Source organism: Meriones unguiculatus, chromosome 17 (assembly GCF_030254825.1).
Source record: "Meriones unguiculatus strain TT.TT164.6M chromosome 17, Bangor_MerUng_6.1, whole genome shotgun sequence".
Classification (NCBI taxonomy): domain Eukaryota; kingdom Metazoa; phylum Chordata; class Mammalia; order Rodentia; family Muridae; genus Meriones; species Meriones unguiculatus.
The window spans coordinates 51,539,011-51,555,323 of record NC_083364.1 but is presented as its reverse complement, the minus strand read 5'-3'; the positions used below and the strand labels follow the sequence as shown (position 1 = coordinate 51,555,323).

General features: G+C 42.1%; 1 protein-coding gene across 1 annotated transcript in view; it reads right to left on the bottom strand.

The window, feature by feature from the left end:
* Myh15 (myosin heavy chain 15) overlaps positions 1-16,313 on the bottom strand; it is a 111,040-nt gene that overhangs the window by 17,374 nt on the left and 77,353 nt on the right. The window contains exons 31-35 of the mRNA XM_060370501.1: positions 15,879-16,228; positions 12,489-12,613; positions 9,849-9,964; positions 2,922-3,114; positions 1,865-2,068 (exon numbers count right to left, since the gene is read on the bottom strand). Coding sequence (XP_060226484.1) covers positions 1,865-2,068; positions 2,922-3,114; positions 9,849-9,964; positions 12,489-12,613; positions 15,879-16,228 — 988 coding nt within the window. The remainder of the gene's footprint in view (positions 1-1,864; positions 2,069-2,921; positions 3,115-9,848; positions 9,965-12,488; positions 12,614-15,878; positions 16,229-16,313) is intronic.

The window sequence follows — 16,313 nt, the reverse complement described above, 5'->3', positions numbered from 1 at the left end:
GTTATGACATGCATATCAAGTGACTTGTCAGCAGTGGTTACCATGCATGGCAGACAATGTAAAATTACTTTCAAAACATAATCCATTATGCCACATTTTATCGAGATAAAACTTCCAAAGGAGAAAAAAAAGTGTTATGATTTTTGGGTTTTGTTTTTTTTTTTTTTTTTTTTGGTTTTTTTTTTTTTTGTTTGTTTTTGTTTTTGTTTTTTTTTTTTGGTTTTTTTTTTTTTTGCAGCTGGGTTAAATTCAAGGTTTCATATATCCAAGTTGTATGCTCTACCACTGACCAACTCCCTCAAAGACAAGTGTTGAAATTAGTTTAACCTGCTAATAAATTACACATACCCTACAGCATATTTATTCTTGAGCCATGGCTCCTAGAGAGTGATATCATTGCATGAACTTACTGTAGACACAAATTAATTGTAACACCTTGTAGTGGATACAGCTCTGATCTCTTTTCCCAGGGAGGGCATTACTGACATTTTGGGAACAGTGATTCCTACATGTGGGAGTCATTTGATGCTTTCGTAATGTGGGATCAAATGGGGCTTCAAAGGAGGTCTCTATACCCTGTCCACAAAAGGCCAGGGGCACTTCCCAGTCACTGTAGCAATGAAAATGATCCAAAATATTTTCAATAGTACCAAGAATGGCAGTCTGTCCTCAGTTGCTTTAACCTACCCTTCTCAACGGTCACCAAACTCCCCATTTCCATCCACATCCTTAATTTTTCTTTCTACCACCTTGACCTATTTCTCCCATGTCTGTCAGGATTAGGAATAAAACTATTGTGTGCCTTCTTGATTTAATATAGGATCGTTGGGGCATTCTGCAGTGTTGCGCGTCCTCTAAGGTACTCATAACAGTACGGCGTAGTTGTTTATTTTGTCTTCACTTTTAGGGAGCAGTGAGGACATTATTTATCATACTGAGCATACTTATCTAAGTTATAACGTGTGACCTAAAAATGCTTGATGCTTGACATACTTGCTATAGCCATTTGTCTCTGTTGTTGTTGTTGTTGCTTCTACTAACTACAGAAAAGTGACCTAGGAATGATCTAGGAATCCTACTCATTCTCACCTACACAAGCTTACAGGAGAAGCCAGAATATTGGTGGAAAATATTCAAGATGTTAGAGATACCTGGGAGTCTGGGAAGAGAGAGAACAGGGGAATAAGGGAGCAAGCAAATAATTGTAAACCATTAAGAACTGTTTATCTTCCCTCTGCCCTCCTGCCTGAGGATTCCCTGACAGTCCTTTCTTCATGAAGAAACTTAGTGTTGCCATTGCATTGTTCCCCACTATGCCCACAAAAGCATATGAACTCCTAAGCCCTAGTTTTACAGAATATAACTCTATTTGAAAATAAGGCTTTAAATGAGTTAATCAAGTTTATACTGAGTCATTAAGGTGGGCCATAATTCTATGTGTGTGTGTGTGTGTGTGTGTGTGTGTGTAAAGAAGAAATCTGGAAAAAGACTCAGTCATAGGAGAAAAAGAGGCAAGCAGAGTGCCATGTGAGAACAAGGAATTGAAACAGGGTATCTATAGAATGTCAGGAAACCCCTCAGAAGCTTTGGGGAGCTGAGTCTCCTGTGGGTTTCAGAGGGAGCATGGCTCTTAAAATACCTTGATGTTGGATGACTAGCTCCCCAAAATAAATACATTTATTTAAAGACATCAGTTGGTAGCACTTTGTTACAGCAGCTCAGCTTGGATTGAAAATTGTGACCAGCTCTTATGTCACACCTAGGACTTGACATGGCTACCATGAATAGCCTAGCTGACTCAGGTATGGGGACTGCTTCTCTCGAACAACTGACTCAGCTACTGGAGAGAATTAATGGATCCTACCTGAGCATGGAAAAGATTGATATGTTCTGTGGCTTCCAGGAGCTCTTTTTCTGCCAGCTTGCGCCCACGCTCTGCCTGCTCTTGCAAAGACCTCAGCTCTTCTACTTCAGACTGAAGAAGAGTGTTGTGCTGCTCAGCCAGAGCCACCTGTTCCTTCAGGTCCTTGTTCTGGTACATGTTGTCATCCAGTTGCTGTTGAAGGTCCTGCAAGAGAAAATATGGGCCTGCAGCACGGATCCCTCTGAGTTCAGCTCTTAGCAGGGGGACAGCGGAGCACCACGATACAAAGACAAGATCCAAGTTCTTGATCTTATAGATAAAAGCCTTTCCAAGTGACCCCATGAGGAAGCTCTAGGAGAGTTTACTGAAGTCAAAGTGTCTTGAGCATCAGGGCAGGAAGCTGTTGATCTCAGCATCTAACAGGATGACTTGGAAACAGGGAAAGCTAAACTCTCTGTGCTAGAAGTCAGACAGCAAGCAGGACCAGGACTGCCTCCAAGCAACTATCCCCAGGGGCAGAGCTTTAGGAGTGTGCAGTGCATGGCTCACTAAGGAGTCAATTCCTCCTCAGTTTGTCCTTAGCTGCTGTCATAATTATTTCAGCCTGTTGGCTTAGGTCAGACTGTAGGTTATAAAACACAATTTTCTTTAGTGCAGGAGAAAGTTTACTTTCCAGGAAGTCTCTGTTTGACAAGAAAGTGCCTTCTGTTGACTTCAAATAATGGCAGCCATCCTACTGTTTGCACCAAGAGGAGGCTATGAACATAGCTGCCCTTCTGACATACTGATGTAAACATACCCCAAATGGTATCTTGGAAGCAGATGGCCATACTCTGTCCATTTCTTTTTCCTATTTAATGCCCTGCTCAGCAAATGGGATGTGTCCCAGAGCATGTATGATCCTGGCAGAGCTCCACCCATTTTCAGGTAAGTATGTTCCAGCTTTCTGCAAGGGTAAGATGTGTGGCTTTCTCCTTTAAAACTCCTTTAATCTGCTTTACAGATTCTGTCACTTAGCATATGTCTATCATTGTCTGTTAGAGTAGTTTGAAAGTACCTTCATTTGAGCCTGAAGCTGGCCCAAGGCTCTAGTTGTCTGTGACACCTGCCGGTTGGCAGCACAAAGCTGAATCTCCATCTCTTTGACGTTCCCTTCCATCTTCTTCCTCAGCCTGGTGGCCTCAATTCTGCTCAAAGCTTCAGAATCCAGACTAGACTGCAGAGAACCCATAGCCTGCTGATGCTTCTCCCTGGTTTCAGGACAACATTTGGGGTGAACATCACACACTCAAACTAAAAACAGTTACCTCTTATTTTCAAGTTATGGAAAACACATTAAAATAAACAAAATTCTCAGAGACTAACAAAATAAGTCTAAAGGTTTTTCATTTTATAAACAGAGAAAGACTGACATTAGTTTAATGAGTCTGTTCTCATTATAAAAGACTAACTAAGGCTGCTTCTAGGTCAGATTCAACACAGAACCATAAAAACACTAGTATCATCTCAAGATCCCTATGTTACCTTTGTCTACGACTCATTAAAGGTCTGTAGAAAAGGGGAGTAGTTTTATGTCAACTTAATACAAGCTAGAATCATTTCAGAAGAGAGAACCTCAATTCAGAAAATGCTCCCACAAGATGTGGGCAAGCTGGGAGACATTTTCTTTTATTGTTGACAACTGATATGAGAGGGTACAGTTCGCTGTTTGTGGTGCTTCCACTGGGCTAGTGGTTCTTGATGGTGTAAGAAAGCAGGCTGAGAAAACCATGAGGATAAAGCCAGTAAGTGGCATTCCTCCATGGCTTCTACTCCAATCCCTGCCCCATCGTTCCTGTCTTGAGTTCCTGCCCTCACCTCCCTTAGTGGTGGACCTAGAAGTTGTAAGGTAAAATAAATCCTTTCTTCTCTAAGTTGCATTTGGTCATGGAGTTCCATCACAGAAATAGAATTCTTAACCAAGACAAGACAGGGATGATAAACTCTAGGTTTCTTAGAGTGTCTACGAATGAAGAATAGATGGTCTTTAGACAACCATAATATTTAAACTACTTCCAAATATTAAAGAAAAAATAAGTTTGAATGTAACAGGAAAGAGCTTTCAAGGCTGAGATTAAAACAAGCTCAGAGAAGCAGCCATACTTTCTAATGATTCAAAGTCAGTCTTAAATAATGGCATCAGTTTTTGTTTTGTTTTGTTTTGACTTCTTTTCCTAGGAGTTTGAAGGACAGTGGCTAATTGAGAAAAGTAAATCCTGTATAGTATAGAAATACTCTAATATTTTTTATTAAAAAAAAAAGCTCTGTACAAAGCCAAAATTGTCAGTGTTTGGTGATTGTTCATCAAGACACTTTAGCTGCTATCAAAAATCCATGTCCGCATAAGCTCTACCATTGCAACAGAGCCTTAGTCCTGGACACATAAGTAGAAGAAAGACTTCTCCTGTTTTTCTTATCTTATCTTTATAGAGGCTGTAACAAAAAACAGCAAACATGTGTTTGTCAGACTTAGATTCTACACTGAATTCCCACAGAGTGTGTCCTGATCTCTCATCCTGGTCAGAGAAGGACGACTGTTAGTAGGGTTATAGCTGATGTTTGCAAGTGCTTCTCAGGTAGGAGATTCCACTTTTCGTGACCACATTTCATTATGGAAACCAACCAACCAGACAACTACTTGGCTGAGGAAGTAGTTATAGAAAATATAGGAAGTAAGTTTTACTGCATAGCCTAGTGTTAAAGCCGGCCTTCTGTCTTACATGTAGTGCACATCCCTAGGTACTGTGTGTTTGTTTCACAGATTAAATGCCTATAAGCCTGTAGGCCTATGAACATAATGTGGCCATTGTGGATTAAACTGTAGCCTTCATATTATGATGCTGAAGACTTAAGCCCCAGAAACACAGTACTGTGCTTGGAGATGGGGCTTTAAAGACCTTTGCAAGTGTCTTTAAAGAAGCAATGCAGATAAAAAGAAGCTGCTGGGGAAGGGCCCTAGTCCAATAGCACAGAGTCTTCAGAAGACAAGGGAGAACAATCATGTGGAAACAAAGAGAGAGTAGCCATCTGCCTTCAAGATGAGGACAGAGGCCTTAAGGAAAATCTGCTTGTTTAATCATGACCTCAGATCTATAGTGTCCAGACTGTGAAAACATGAATTTGTATTGTATAAGCCATCCAGTCTGTGGGGTTTTTGTTTGTCTGGTTGGTTGGTTGATTTTGCTTTGACAGCACCCATTGCGAAGTAGTAAAGAAACAGACATACTCTACATAACTTAAATCCTTAACTGCCCTGTTTTCCTCTGGGGGAAGTATCTGTTCTGCTTCAGGTAGTTCTCCCTACTAGGAGCACTGTGGCCTGATATCAATCCTCTGTCCACAAATGCATTGTTTCAGCAAACCTAGTGTTTCAATTACTAGCTTTCCTATAGCTATCTGCAAAACTTCATAAATGCTCGTGTCAGAGACAGCTCCTGTTCCCCTTACTAGGGAACCCTCTTAGACACAGAACTGCCATGGGCTACATCTGTGCAGGGGTTCTAGGTTATCTCCATGCATGGTCCTTGGTTGGAGTATCAGTCTCAGAAAAGACCCCTGTGCCCAGATTTTTTAGTTCTGTTGCTCTTCTTGTGGAGCTCCTGTTCTGTCCAGGTCATTCATCTTCCTCTTCTTTCATAAGATTCTCTGAACTCTGCCCAAAGTTTGGCTGTGAGTCTTAGCATCTGTTTTAATACCCTGCTGGGTAGAATCTTTCAGAGGCCCTCTGTGGTAGGCTCCTGTCCTGTTCCCTGTTTTCTTCCTCTTCAGATGTCTATCCCATTTGAATATCTATCCCTTTCTGAATGAAGATTGATCATCTTACCCAGGGTCCTCCTTCTTGCCCAGTGGCCGGCTCTTTGATCACCTCCCCCTAAAAGGGAGCAGCCTTACCAGGCCACATAGGAAAACAATGCAGCCAGTCCTGATGAGACCTGGTAGGGTCAGATGGAAGGGGAGGAGGACTGCCCCTATCAGTTGAATTGGGGAGGGGCATGGGATGAAAAGAGGGAGGAAGGGTAGGATTGGGAGGGGAGAAGGGAGGGAGCAACAACTGGAATACAAAATAAATAAATTATAGTTAATAAAAATATAAATTAAAAAATTTTAATTTCATAAATGTTAAGAAGCAGCAAAAAGTGCTATGGTATAAAAGGAATGGCCATGATAATGGCCTAAGTGATAATGGCAATACAGTCAAAACCATTCGCACAGGATCAAAAAAAATCTTTAAAATCAAAGCTCCCTCAAGCATATCTTCTATAGAAAAAATGAAACACTGAGGGCTACACAGATGGACCAGTGGTTTATAAGCATTTACTCTTCCCTTGAAGAGGACCGAAGTTTGGTTCCCAGCACCCAACACTGGGCAGCTAACAACTTCCTGTACCACTAGCTCCAGAGGATTCAATGGCCTCCTCTAGCAACAATAATAATGATAATAATAATAATAATACTATGATGATGATGAAGGAAAAAGGAAGAAGAAGAGGAGTTTATGGTCATAAATTTAAGATGGAGTTTGGGATAAATTGGAAGAATTGCAGGGTGAAGAGAGGACAGAAGTCATGTAAATACAGTACACATGTATGACATTCTCAAAAATGACTTTAAAAATTAAAAGTATACAAAAAGCAGCATCTTTAAAGAAAATCAGTGCTTTAAATATCTTCACTGTTGTTTCTGTGTTCAGATCATCATAGATTTCTTAGTGGCTATCTAGTCTGATAATGTTACCAAGAAAATAGAACTTCTTAAAAACTGAGCTACTTCTAATGTTAAAAACTAAAGACATAGAAGATTCAAATCATCTTTGAGTTTAAAAGTCCAGACTACAACACTATACAAAACATCCTGCCAACACCGAGCATTCAAATGTTTGTTAGGAGTAAATATCTCTCATGCCAGCTGCTTGGATTTTCTCCACCAATGGGCCTCTCTCTTGAGCTCATTCAGCATTCCCCACTAGACTGACAGAACACTCAGAAGTGGAGAGAGCTCTCTGGTCTATGCTATAAAAGTCTGGCCTTCCCTTTTGCCCTCTTGGCTGCTTCAACTCTCCAGGTTCTGTCTTACTAAACACCTCCAGTTTCTGTGCTATTTTACACAGTTTATGTGAACATAGAGTTTTCAATGTCATCCTGCCCTCAGCTGATATTTTTTGAGGTCTGTGATTTATACTTATTATTCTTTATTGCCTAGAATTATATGCTTGGGATACATTTTCTTTTCCATTCTATTCCATTTCCTCCTACCCCCAGATTCAGACTACACCTCCAGATTAGAGCAAGGCATTTGATACAATCTGTGCCCACACAGAGCAGAGAGGGCCTGGGGTGATGTGAGCAGTTTTGTGAGATGCTCACCTGTCCTTTCTAGATGTACCGAGTTTAACCACTACAAGTCATCAGCTAAAGCTTATACTGAGTTCATGCCCAAGCTTTAGCCTCCTCTTCCTTTTCCAGCCCATCACAGCTCATGTTCCCTTTAGCATTCTCCTCTTAACCGTAGCTTTTCATTGCAGCTTTTTTCATAATAGCCAAAATCTGGAAAAAGCTTAGATGTCCCTCAACCAAAGAATGGATGCAGAAATTGTGGTGAATCTACATAATAGAATACTATTCAGCTATTAAAATCAAGGAAATCATAAAATTTGCAGGCAAATGGATGGAACTAGAAAATATCATCCTGAGGTAACTGAGAACCAGAAACACACACATGGTATATACTCGCTTATAAGCATATATTAGTCATATAATACAAGATACCCATACTACAATCCACAGATCTAAAGAAATTAAATAACAAGGAGGACCCTAGGTAGGATACTTAATTCTCATTTAAAATGGCAAGAAAAGACACCAAAAGTGGTTGAAGAGAGAACATAAATGTCCTCTGAAAGACTCCACCAAGCAGGGGATTGAAGCAGATGCTGAGACTCACAGCCAAACTTTGGGCAGAGCACAGGGAGTCCTAGTAAAGAGTGGGGGAATAGACGGACTCAGAGCAGACAGGAGCTCCATAAAAGACCAACAGAGCCAACAAATATGGGCCCATGGGGGCCTGCAGAGGCTTATATACCAAATAAGGACCATGCATAAAGAGGACTTAGCCACCTGCTTAGAGATAGCCCACAGGCAGCTCAGTCTCCATGTGGATCCCCTAGTAAGGAGAGCAGGGACAGTCTGACATGGACTCTGTTGCCTGCTCTTTGATCACTTCTCCCTGGTGGGATAGCCTTCCTAGACCACAGAGGAAGAGGATGCAGGCAGTCTTGAGGAGGCTTGATAGGCTGGGGTCAGATGGTAGGGGAGGAAGACTCCCCCTTTCTTATGAGTAGGGGATGAGAATGGGGGGGAAAGAGAGGAAGGGTCAGAGAGGGCTGGAGGAGATGAGAGAGGAAACTATATTTGGGATGTAAAGAGAATCAATTATAAAAAATAAATTTAAATTAAAGAAACTTAGCTGTTTGGATATCTGACTTCCTCTGCACTGATGATTATAATTGGGGAGCTGTTCTCTGACATTCAGATGTACCTGACATGACACAGACTCTCTGAGGATTCATTTTCCTCACTGGGTTTATTTATAGCTGAGGTTTGACGTTAACTGAAGTCAAGCTATTTTTTTTTAAAACTATAAAAGGGTTTGCTCATTTTTATTCCTTTTGTACAAAAATAGCACAAATACTAGGGTTTTATATGTTTGCCCCTTTTCGAAGAATTACTTCAGATATTCATAAGTACAGCAGATTTCTTCACTATAGCCAGTTCCACAAAATTGCTTATGAATGAGTGTTGAGTTAAATCAGAGCACACAGAAGGATAAACTTGGCTCCAAATCCCCAGTAAATATTGACCATCTGGAAGTTTGTGTAGAAAACAAGCTATGGGAAAAAGCCTAGTTCAACAGAACCTGTTAACATGGCATTGGCTTGTTTTGTCTGTTTAACGAAGACATGGACCACAAGTTGCCAGTTGAACCTCAGACTACTATATGATCTTCTTTGCAGACTAATGGCATTGGTTAAGGGAAAGGTTCTCAACCTGTGGGTCATGACTCCAACCTACACTTTCACAAGGGTCACTTAAAACCATTGAAAAACATAGATATTTATACTACGGTTCATAACAGTAGCAAAATTACAGTTGTGAAGTAGCAGAAAAAATGATTTTATGGTTAATCATATGGGTTAATCATATGGGTCACCACAACATGAGAAACTGTATTAAATGATTGCATCATTAGGAGGGGTGAGAACCATTGGGTTAAGGGGACAGAACAGCTAGAGAGGTAACTTAGTCACCTCTAACTGTAAGCTGTAGATCTATAGAATGCAAAGCATTCTTGGAGCATCAGCTTTCTGATCACCCTCACCACCTTCTGTGGCATGAGGGCCCACTTTGTCCCCTCCTTGAGAATCTGAGCAGTAGAGTGTCTAAAGTCATCAGCAAGGAAGTAAAGAAATTGTTCAACAGGGGCCCAACAAATGGAAAATCTGTCTCATTCAGAGACCTGGCAGGTAAGACTCCACTGTTTCAACAGTCTTTCTCTTTGCTCTGCTTTCTCCCAAGGGACAGACTTTCTCTCTGCTCCAACATTAGCTTAAAAGCATAGCACCAAACATTTTTGTCCTTTCTTCCATGGTTCAGCATCTCAGTTTCCTATCTATCACTGAACGAGACTCGATAGAAGCAGACTCACACACCACAGGTTGTCTTTACCCAATACAGTCCTCCCCACACTAGAGAGCAGAGAACCACAGAGAGGGCAATGGCTGTATATGAGTATTCCTCCTTAAACAGTGAGGGAAACCCTAGTGTCAAGTTAGACCAAGTGTCCCTGGCCACGTTCTGGCAGGGGTCATGAAAGCAACCCTACAGTGAATTCTGTTCATTCTGGGACTTCGAAGTGCATGGCTGTTGTTCAGGAGCATCATCCTAGATACCTCAGCCTCTCTGTTTCTTCCTCTTTCTCCGACAGCTTCCTTTCCAGCTCTGCCTTAGCTTCCGAGAGTTCAAGCTGGATACGAAGGATCTTGCTTTCATTCCGTTCCAGAGCTCCCTGTAACAAAATTCGCCCGAGGAAGTCTCTTTTTGAACAAAATTAAATTATCTTCCCTTAAAACCTATATCACGAATGTAGTTCTCTTTAGAGTCACTGGATGAGAACTAGGTTCAAGACAGGTCCCTAAAGTTAGACTAGGACAAGTGGCAGCTTTCATTCATCATTCATATCTAGCTCTAACATCATTTGCTCCTTGAATAATAGGAAAAAGCATATATATATATATATATATATATATATGCATATATAGGCTATTTCCATATATATAGCTTAAAAATGAAAATTCTGAAGCATTTTTAAATAGAAAATCTCAATCAGCTGTCACTGTATTTGATATCTTGGAGTGAATGACTAAAAGCATCAAGGCTAGAATAGCGAAGGTGCTAACACCTGCTCAGAGTCGTTGTTTATTTTGAACATCTAGGAACTCAGAATATAATGCTCTCAAAGTGAGCCGTTTAATTTTTATTATTTTATTATCATTCCTACAAAGGGGAGCTTTAATGGGTAGGAAGATCTTCTGGAACTGAGTAGTCAAATAATAAAGGCCAGGGACTTTCTTTCCAGGGATGCTCTTAAAGGGTCATTCAATTTTAAAAGTAGAAATTTGGTTTAAAGAAAAAAATCTCCAAAGCCTTTTTCTAGGTAAATACGTGTTTAAAAAAAATGCAAACAAGCAAACGATAACATTCTCGAAGAGTAGCGATAATAGAGCCCCGCACACAGGTGAAATGCGTGCTGTCGGCCAGCTAAGTCGGACGGTCCTGAGAGCAGGGAAAACTGCATCTTCTCTACGGAGAGTGTTTTAGCTACCGCAAAGAGTAAAACCGTGTAGTAATGGTGACGCGGTGACAACAAAACTAAGCTGCTGGGGATGTTAAGAAAGCCCCCTTCGTTCTTTTCTCAACCCTGATAGACATAAATCAAAAGCAGCTGAAACTCACCCTCTAGAATGTACTAAGGAAGTGAATCTTTAGAGGTGACATCAAATCATTTGAGTCTTATGGCTTCAGAGATCTGAATGTTTATAAAGCCGCACCCCCAAAAAGAAATAGTCCAAAGTTACATACACATGCAGAAAGCATTTTTGAGGCTGAAGTGACAACTCCACTTGAGGATAATGATACATGCTGCCATCTTGTGGTATCGAGTGGTACCGGTCCTAGTGTAAGAGCCTCAATACATACCTTAGATACGGTTGCTGGTTCATTTAATATACAACTAACCCAGGATACTATACAAAACTTAAACTGCCCCTAAAATCATATTTTATTGCTATAATGTTTAAGTATATAATAAAAGTTATTTCTTTTATTTAATACGGTGCTTTTAGAAAGCCCCGAGCTAAAACAGCCAGAGACCCAAAGTAAATTAAACAAAGTTCATCAACTTTGCACAAAGCAGCCTTTTGAAGGAGTTTTCAACGAAATGAAGAGATTCTAGAGAAATTTTTATGAAAAGGGGAGCGATAAGTGAGTTAAGAACCCTTTACTTCAAAACCACACGCAGAGACGGCACATCTGCCTCGCCAGTTTGTTATATAGCTGGAGTGGTGGGGTCCTTCCAACAGTGAGTGCTCAGACAGAGAAGTTCTGGCATCTTAATTTTCTATTACCACATTTCCCAAGAGGCTCCATCTACAATGCTCTACCGCATCTTTCAGAACTCATTTCCTCCATTGGTAGGGTATGCGTATTTTAATGTGTCCAGAGAGCTGTTCAAGGGTTTGCTTCAAGATGAAACTCAGTCGAAAGCAGAGAGCCTCTGTAGAGCTAATACAAATCAAGCACCTAGGTACTCTGGAAAGGTGACATTCTTTTCAGGACCCATCATCTTCTTTGGCATCAGACCTTCTCAGCAGTCCTGTCAATCACCTAGTCCACCTCCAGGAATAAAGCACAGGATGTTTCCAGAAAACACGCCTGTCAAAGACTGGGAACACAAATGGCCTCTCAATGACAGGATATCTGAGAATCTCACTTGGAATCTCATCTCACCAACAGATAGGGGGAGGCATTTAACAGACTGTTTTGAGAGGGCATTGATATAAATTTATTTAAATTCCCAACTCTGGGTAAGTGCTCACTGAGTACCCTACGGGCCAACAGTCTTCTAGCAAATGCTCCCCCATGTTAATATCTCAGGAAACCCCAAGGGACCTAGTTTAAAAGCAAATTCTGATTTGATAAAGTTGGGGACAGGGCAGATATCCTGAAAGTCTAACAAGTCGCTGGGTGATCATTTATATGGTCTGTGAGGGGTGCAGGCTAGGGAATAAAGTAAGTACATCATGGTGGTTTTGGCTATGGTTGGGGAATTTGCATTTGCTGATAATTATCTTGCTCTCTGAGCCTGTTTCCTCTGTAAAATGGAGACAAAAGTTCACTGGGGTGATAAAAGCTTTTGGCATTGTGTATAGCATATAGCAAACGCCTGAGGAAGTACCACAGCATAGTGGCTATTTCTAAGGTTGGCAGTTCTGCTTTCCCCTCAGAGAACTTCTCCCTCCCTGGCAATCTACCTCTGCTTCTTCCAGCTTCACTTGGGCTTCCGTCTTCTCTTGTTCAATCAATTTCTTGGCCTTTTCCAGTTCGGCTACATTCTTGATCCCTTCTCTCACCTGGTTTGTGAGACTACAAATCTGTTCTGAAATAGAGAAGATGGGGCATGTTAGAGGACACTCACTCTCACACACAACTTCTTCTTACTGGGACCATGTAACCCTTGGCAACTTCATGGGAATGCAAACCCTCACCCACAGAGAAGCATATTTGGAATTGGGGCTGGGGGAACAATCTCTTCTTTACTGTATTCCTTTGTCATCTGCCAGATGATGACCTCAACAGTTAGTGCTTCTCAGAGTCTCGTGCATAGGACCGCCTGTGTACCTTCACCAGCTCTGCTTGCTGGGACCATGGCAGACTTCATCTGGACATCCTCTCTCTCGCACACACAACAGAATCCCTGCACTTCGGTGGCCAACGCTTGATGTTGGCACCACTGGCTGCCGCTGAACGAGCCACTACTCAACACTGGAACAGAACCCCTAATCACAAGAAAGGTTCTCATCTACAGCAGTCCCAGAATGTCCCTTGACACGCCAGAAAGGCAGAGGGGCCCCTGGAAAGACAATGGCTGTCACTCCGGCACCTGGAAGTTCTGGCTAGCCTGGCATGAACTCAAAGCCTGTGAGGCCAGCAGTCAGAAACCTCTACTACCTGATACCATCTTTCTGGGGTTGGGTCTGAAACTTCAAGAGAGGAGGCTCTAGTTCCTAAAAGTAATGCCATATAGCCAAGAAACTTGGGGATTTGCCCAGCCCAGGAGAGGAGAGAACTTCAGCTCACCTGTTCCTCTAGTTCTCAGTCCTGGCCAAAGACAAAATAGGTCGCACTTAGTGCCAGATATATATATATATATATATATATATATATATATGAGTTGTTGGACTGTTTGTTTTTTGAGAACCAAGAGCCCCTCTCAGAACACAGGCTATTGTTAAGACCCTATTTCCAGACACACTATCTACTTTGGTTGTAGGAAATAGATTAGCAAGCAGGACCTGGGTGGAAGCCTCCAGAAAGTGCTATATACACTGCTTGTGGGGAGGGGTGGATCATCAGTGCTCTCACTGTGAACTCTGCCTGATACAACACTGACCCTGAAGGCAAGATACACTCACTGGCACAACGGAAGCATGGCTGCTGTGGGGTAACCCAACATGTGCTGGTGTGATTTCAGGTTCACTCCACACTATGAAATTCATATCAGGTAACTATAAATCTGGTCAAGAGCCTGGTGCTGGGGAAACCACAGGCCTCAGTGAGGAGCCTATTACTGCTGCTTCGCTAGAGGACATGCTGTCAAACTGCCTGGTTGGTGTTGATGTTTACACTCACGGAGTAGTGCTGCTTGCTGCCTTGGTCAGATAGGCTTCTCTTTGCAGGGGGCAGCAGTTAGTATACAGATCCGCAGCTGACCTAAATGCTGAGTGACTGCTGAGAAGTCCAGCCTGCACTACATACCTATAGTGTTCCCTTCCAGTCTTAGGGAAAATGGCAGAAGAGGATGCAGAAAGAATGTAAGAGCCCCAGGATGGCCAGAGTGCTGTAAATACTATCTCTTGAACATACATAGATGTCATAGCATGAAATCATGTCACTCATGAGATCACGGCAGCTGTGATTACCCCAAGACATCCACAAGACTGGGACCTGCTAGTCATAGATGGGGGAGGGGCTGATGAGGCTCCAACCTGCTCCAGCCATCTGTAGGCATTGGCTACTCCAGCACAGGGACTCATTTTCCTCGGTGCTATACCCATTTGTTTTTGTGCCCATGTTCCGGTAAAGCTGCAATCCATGCTCGTGCAAGCTACACTACTTAAACTCAGCATGTTAACAACAACAACAGCAAAGACGGGAATGTAAGAGGCAAACTTGTAGCAGAAAAAAGAGGGTTCAACAGAAGGAGGGAGATAAGAGAGGGGATAATAGTGGCTGCATATTATTAAAATATATTACATATATGCTTGAAATTGTAAAAGAATAATAATCCCAAAATTCTTGCAAAAATTAGATAAAAGGGCATATGAACTAGAATCTTTTTCTGCTGAGGAAAAAAAAAAAAACTCAAAGCAGCTTTTTCTCAACTCTGACTATACCATTTGATCATCTTAAGAGCTTTAAAATAAAAGCTCAAAATCACGCCCCATCCAAGGCCACCAATGGGACCCAGACCTATGGCCTCAACTGGGAGGTTATTAAAAATGAAAATTCATATGCTCCACCTCAGATCCAGGGCGTCAGAAGCTCTGTGTTGGTTGTGGCTGTCTGTTCCCAGCTGGTACATGGCTGAGCTCTCTGGCCACTGATCTAGGACATTCCACAGCCCTGTAAGTGAGTTCATTGTGGACTGGTACAGGGCAGCAGAGAGGACTCACTCACCCCTCCAATAGCAATGAACTTGCTTCCAGGGCACTTCAGGGATTTCATGCGTATCACTGTAGGCGTTAGAATAACTTGGCAGTCTCTTTGAGTTGCTCTTTGGCAATATACCAAAAAGTTTAAGTCTATTTCCTTAACCCATCAGTTTCATTTCTAGGGACCTATCCTACTGAAATATTTTACATACGCATAATATATACGTGTGTGTGAATGCATAGGATATAATTATTCAGATTGTGTATAATCAGGTTTGAAATTAGTGAGATCTAGTTAAATAGCTGTTAGGTATACTTAATATGCAGTTTGGGTTTTTTTTTTAAGAATGTAGCCTATCTCCAAGGCTTGGCACGCTAAGAAATACAACATACGTTCATAGGACAGTAGCACAGTTCAGTAAAGCATGCACAGACAGGAGTCCAGATGGTTGGGCTCAAATCCCAACTCTATAACTTATGAACTGCAAATTCAGACAAGTAACCTACCCTTGAATTTTACAGATTGAGGACATTCACATGAAGGCCAATCTCAGGGTTAAACGATGAATAAATGAATGTAGAAGAACCCAAGATATAGCATGGGTTACTGAAAATCTTAATGTATTCAAAATATACTAATGAGTGAAAAGTAAATGGTACAGAAAATGGATAATTTGGGTAATATAGTCCTATAAATATGTATGTGGGAAATCTCAATAAGGCTGTGGAAATGAAAAAAAATTATTGGGAGAGTGCCTTCCTTATAATAAGTAGATCAAAGGTGTGGCCCTATTTTTACCTTTAGAATTAATTCAATACAATAACATCTACAGTACCTTTTTTTTCTTTTCAGAGTATTAAAACTTTGAAAGTCAAACATGGATGAGAATGTGAAAATGTCAAGGCTCTCCACCCAGGGAAGACAGCTTTGCCCTGAAGCCAGGCTCTACCCCAAGCCCTTGTTTTGGATGCATGCCCAGCTGACAGTACCCTGAAGGTCCAGGTTCTGCCTCCTCAGGGTCTCCTGGGCTTCGGTGCTCTCCTCACAGGCTTGCCTGAGTGTGAGCACCTCAGAGCTGAGGGCCCGGGCCTCCTTCTGAGAGGCTTGCAGCAGCACCTGGGCCTCCTCCTGCTTCTGCTTGGAGGCAGCCAGAGCCTCCTCGGAGTGCTGCTGCTTCCGCTCCAGGGTAGCTGCCACAGAGCGCGCCTTTGCCAGGTCAGAAAGGGCATCCCCCAGCTCCAGCTGCAGCCTGTGCCTGGCCCTCTCAAGGGAGGCATTCCTGGCATTGGACACCTCTATGGCTTCCGCAGCCTCCTGCAGTCTAATCGCCAGCTTCTTCCTGAGGAGAGAGCCAAAGGTTACAGTGAGCGAAACCAACACTGGGCAGCCTGTGCCTCTGGCTTAAGCATCAAAGCAGTCAGCGC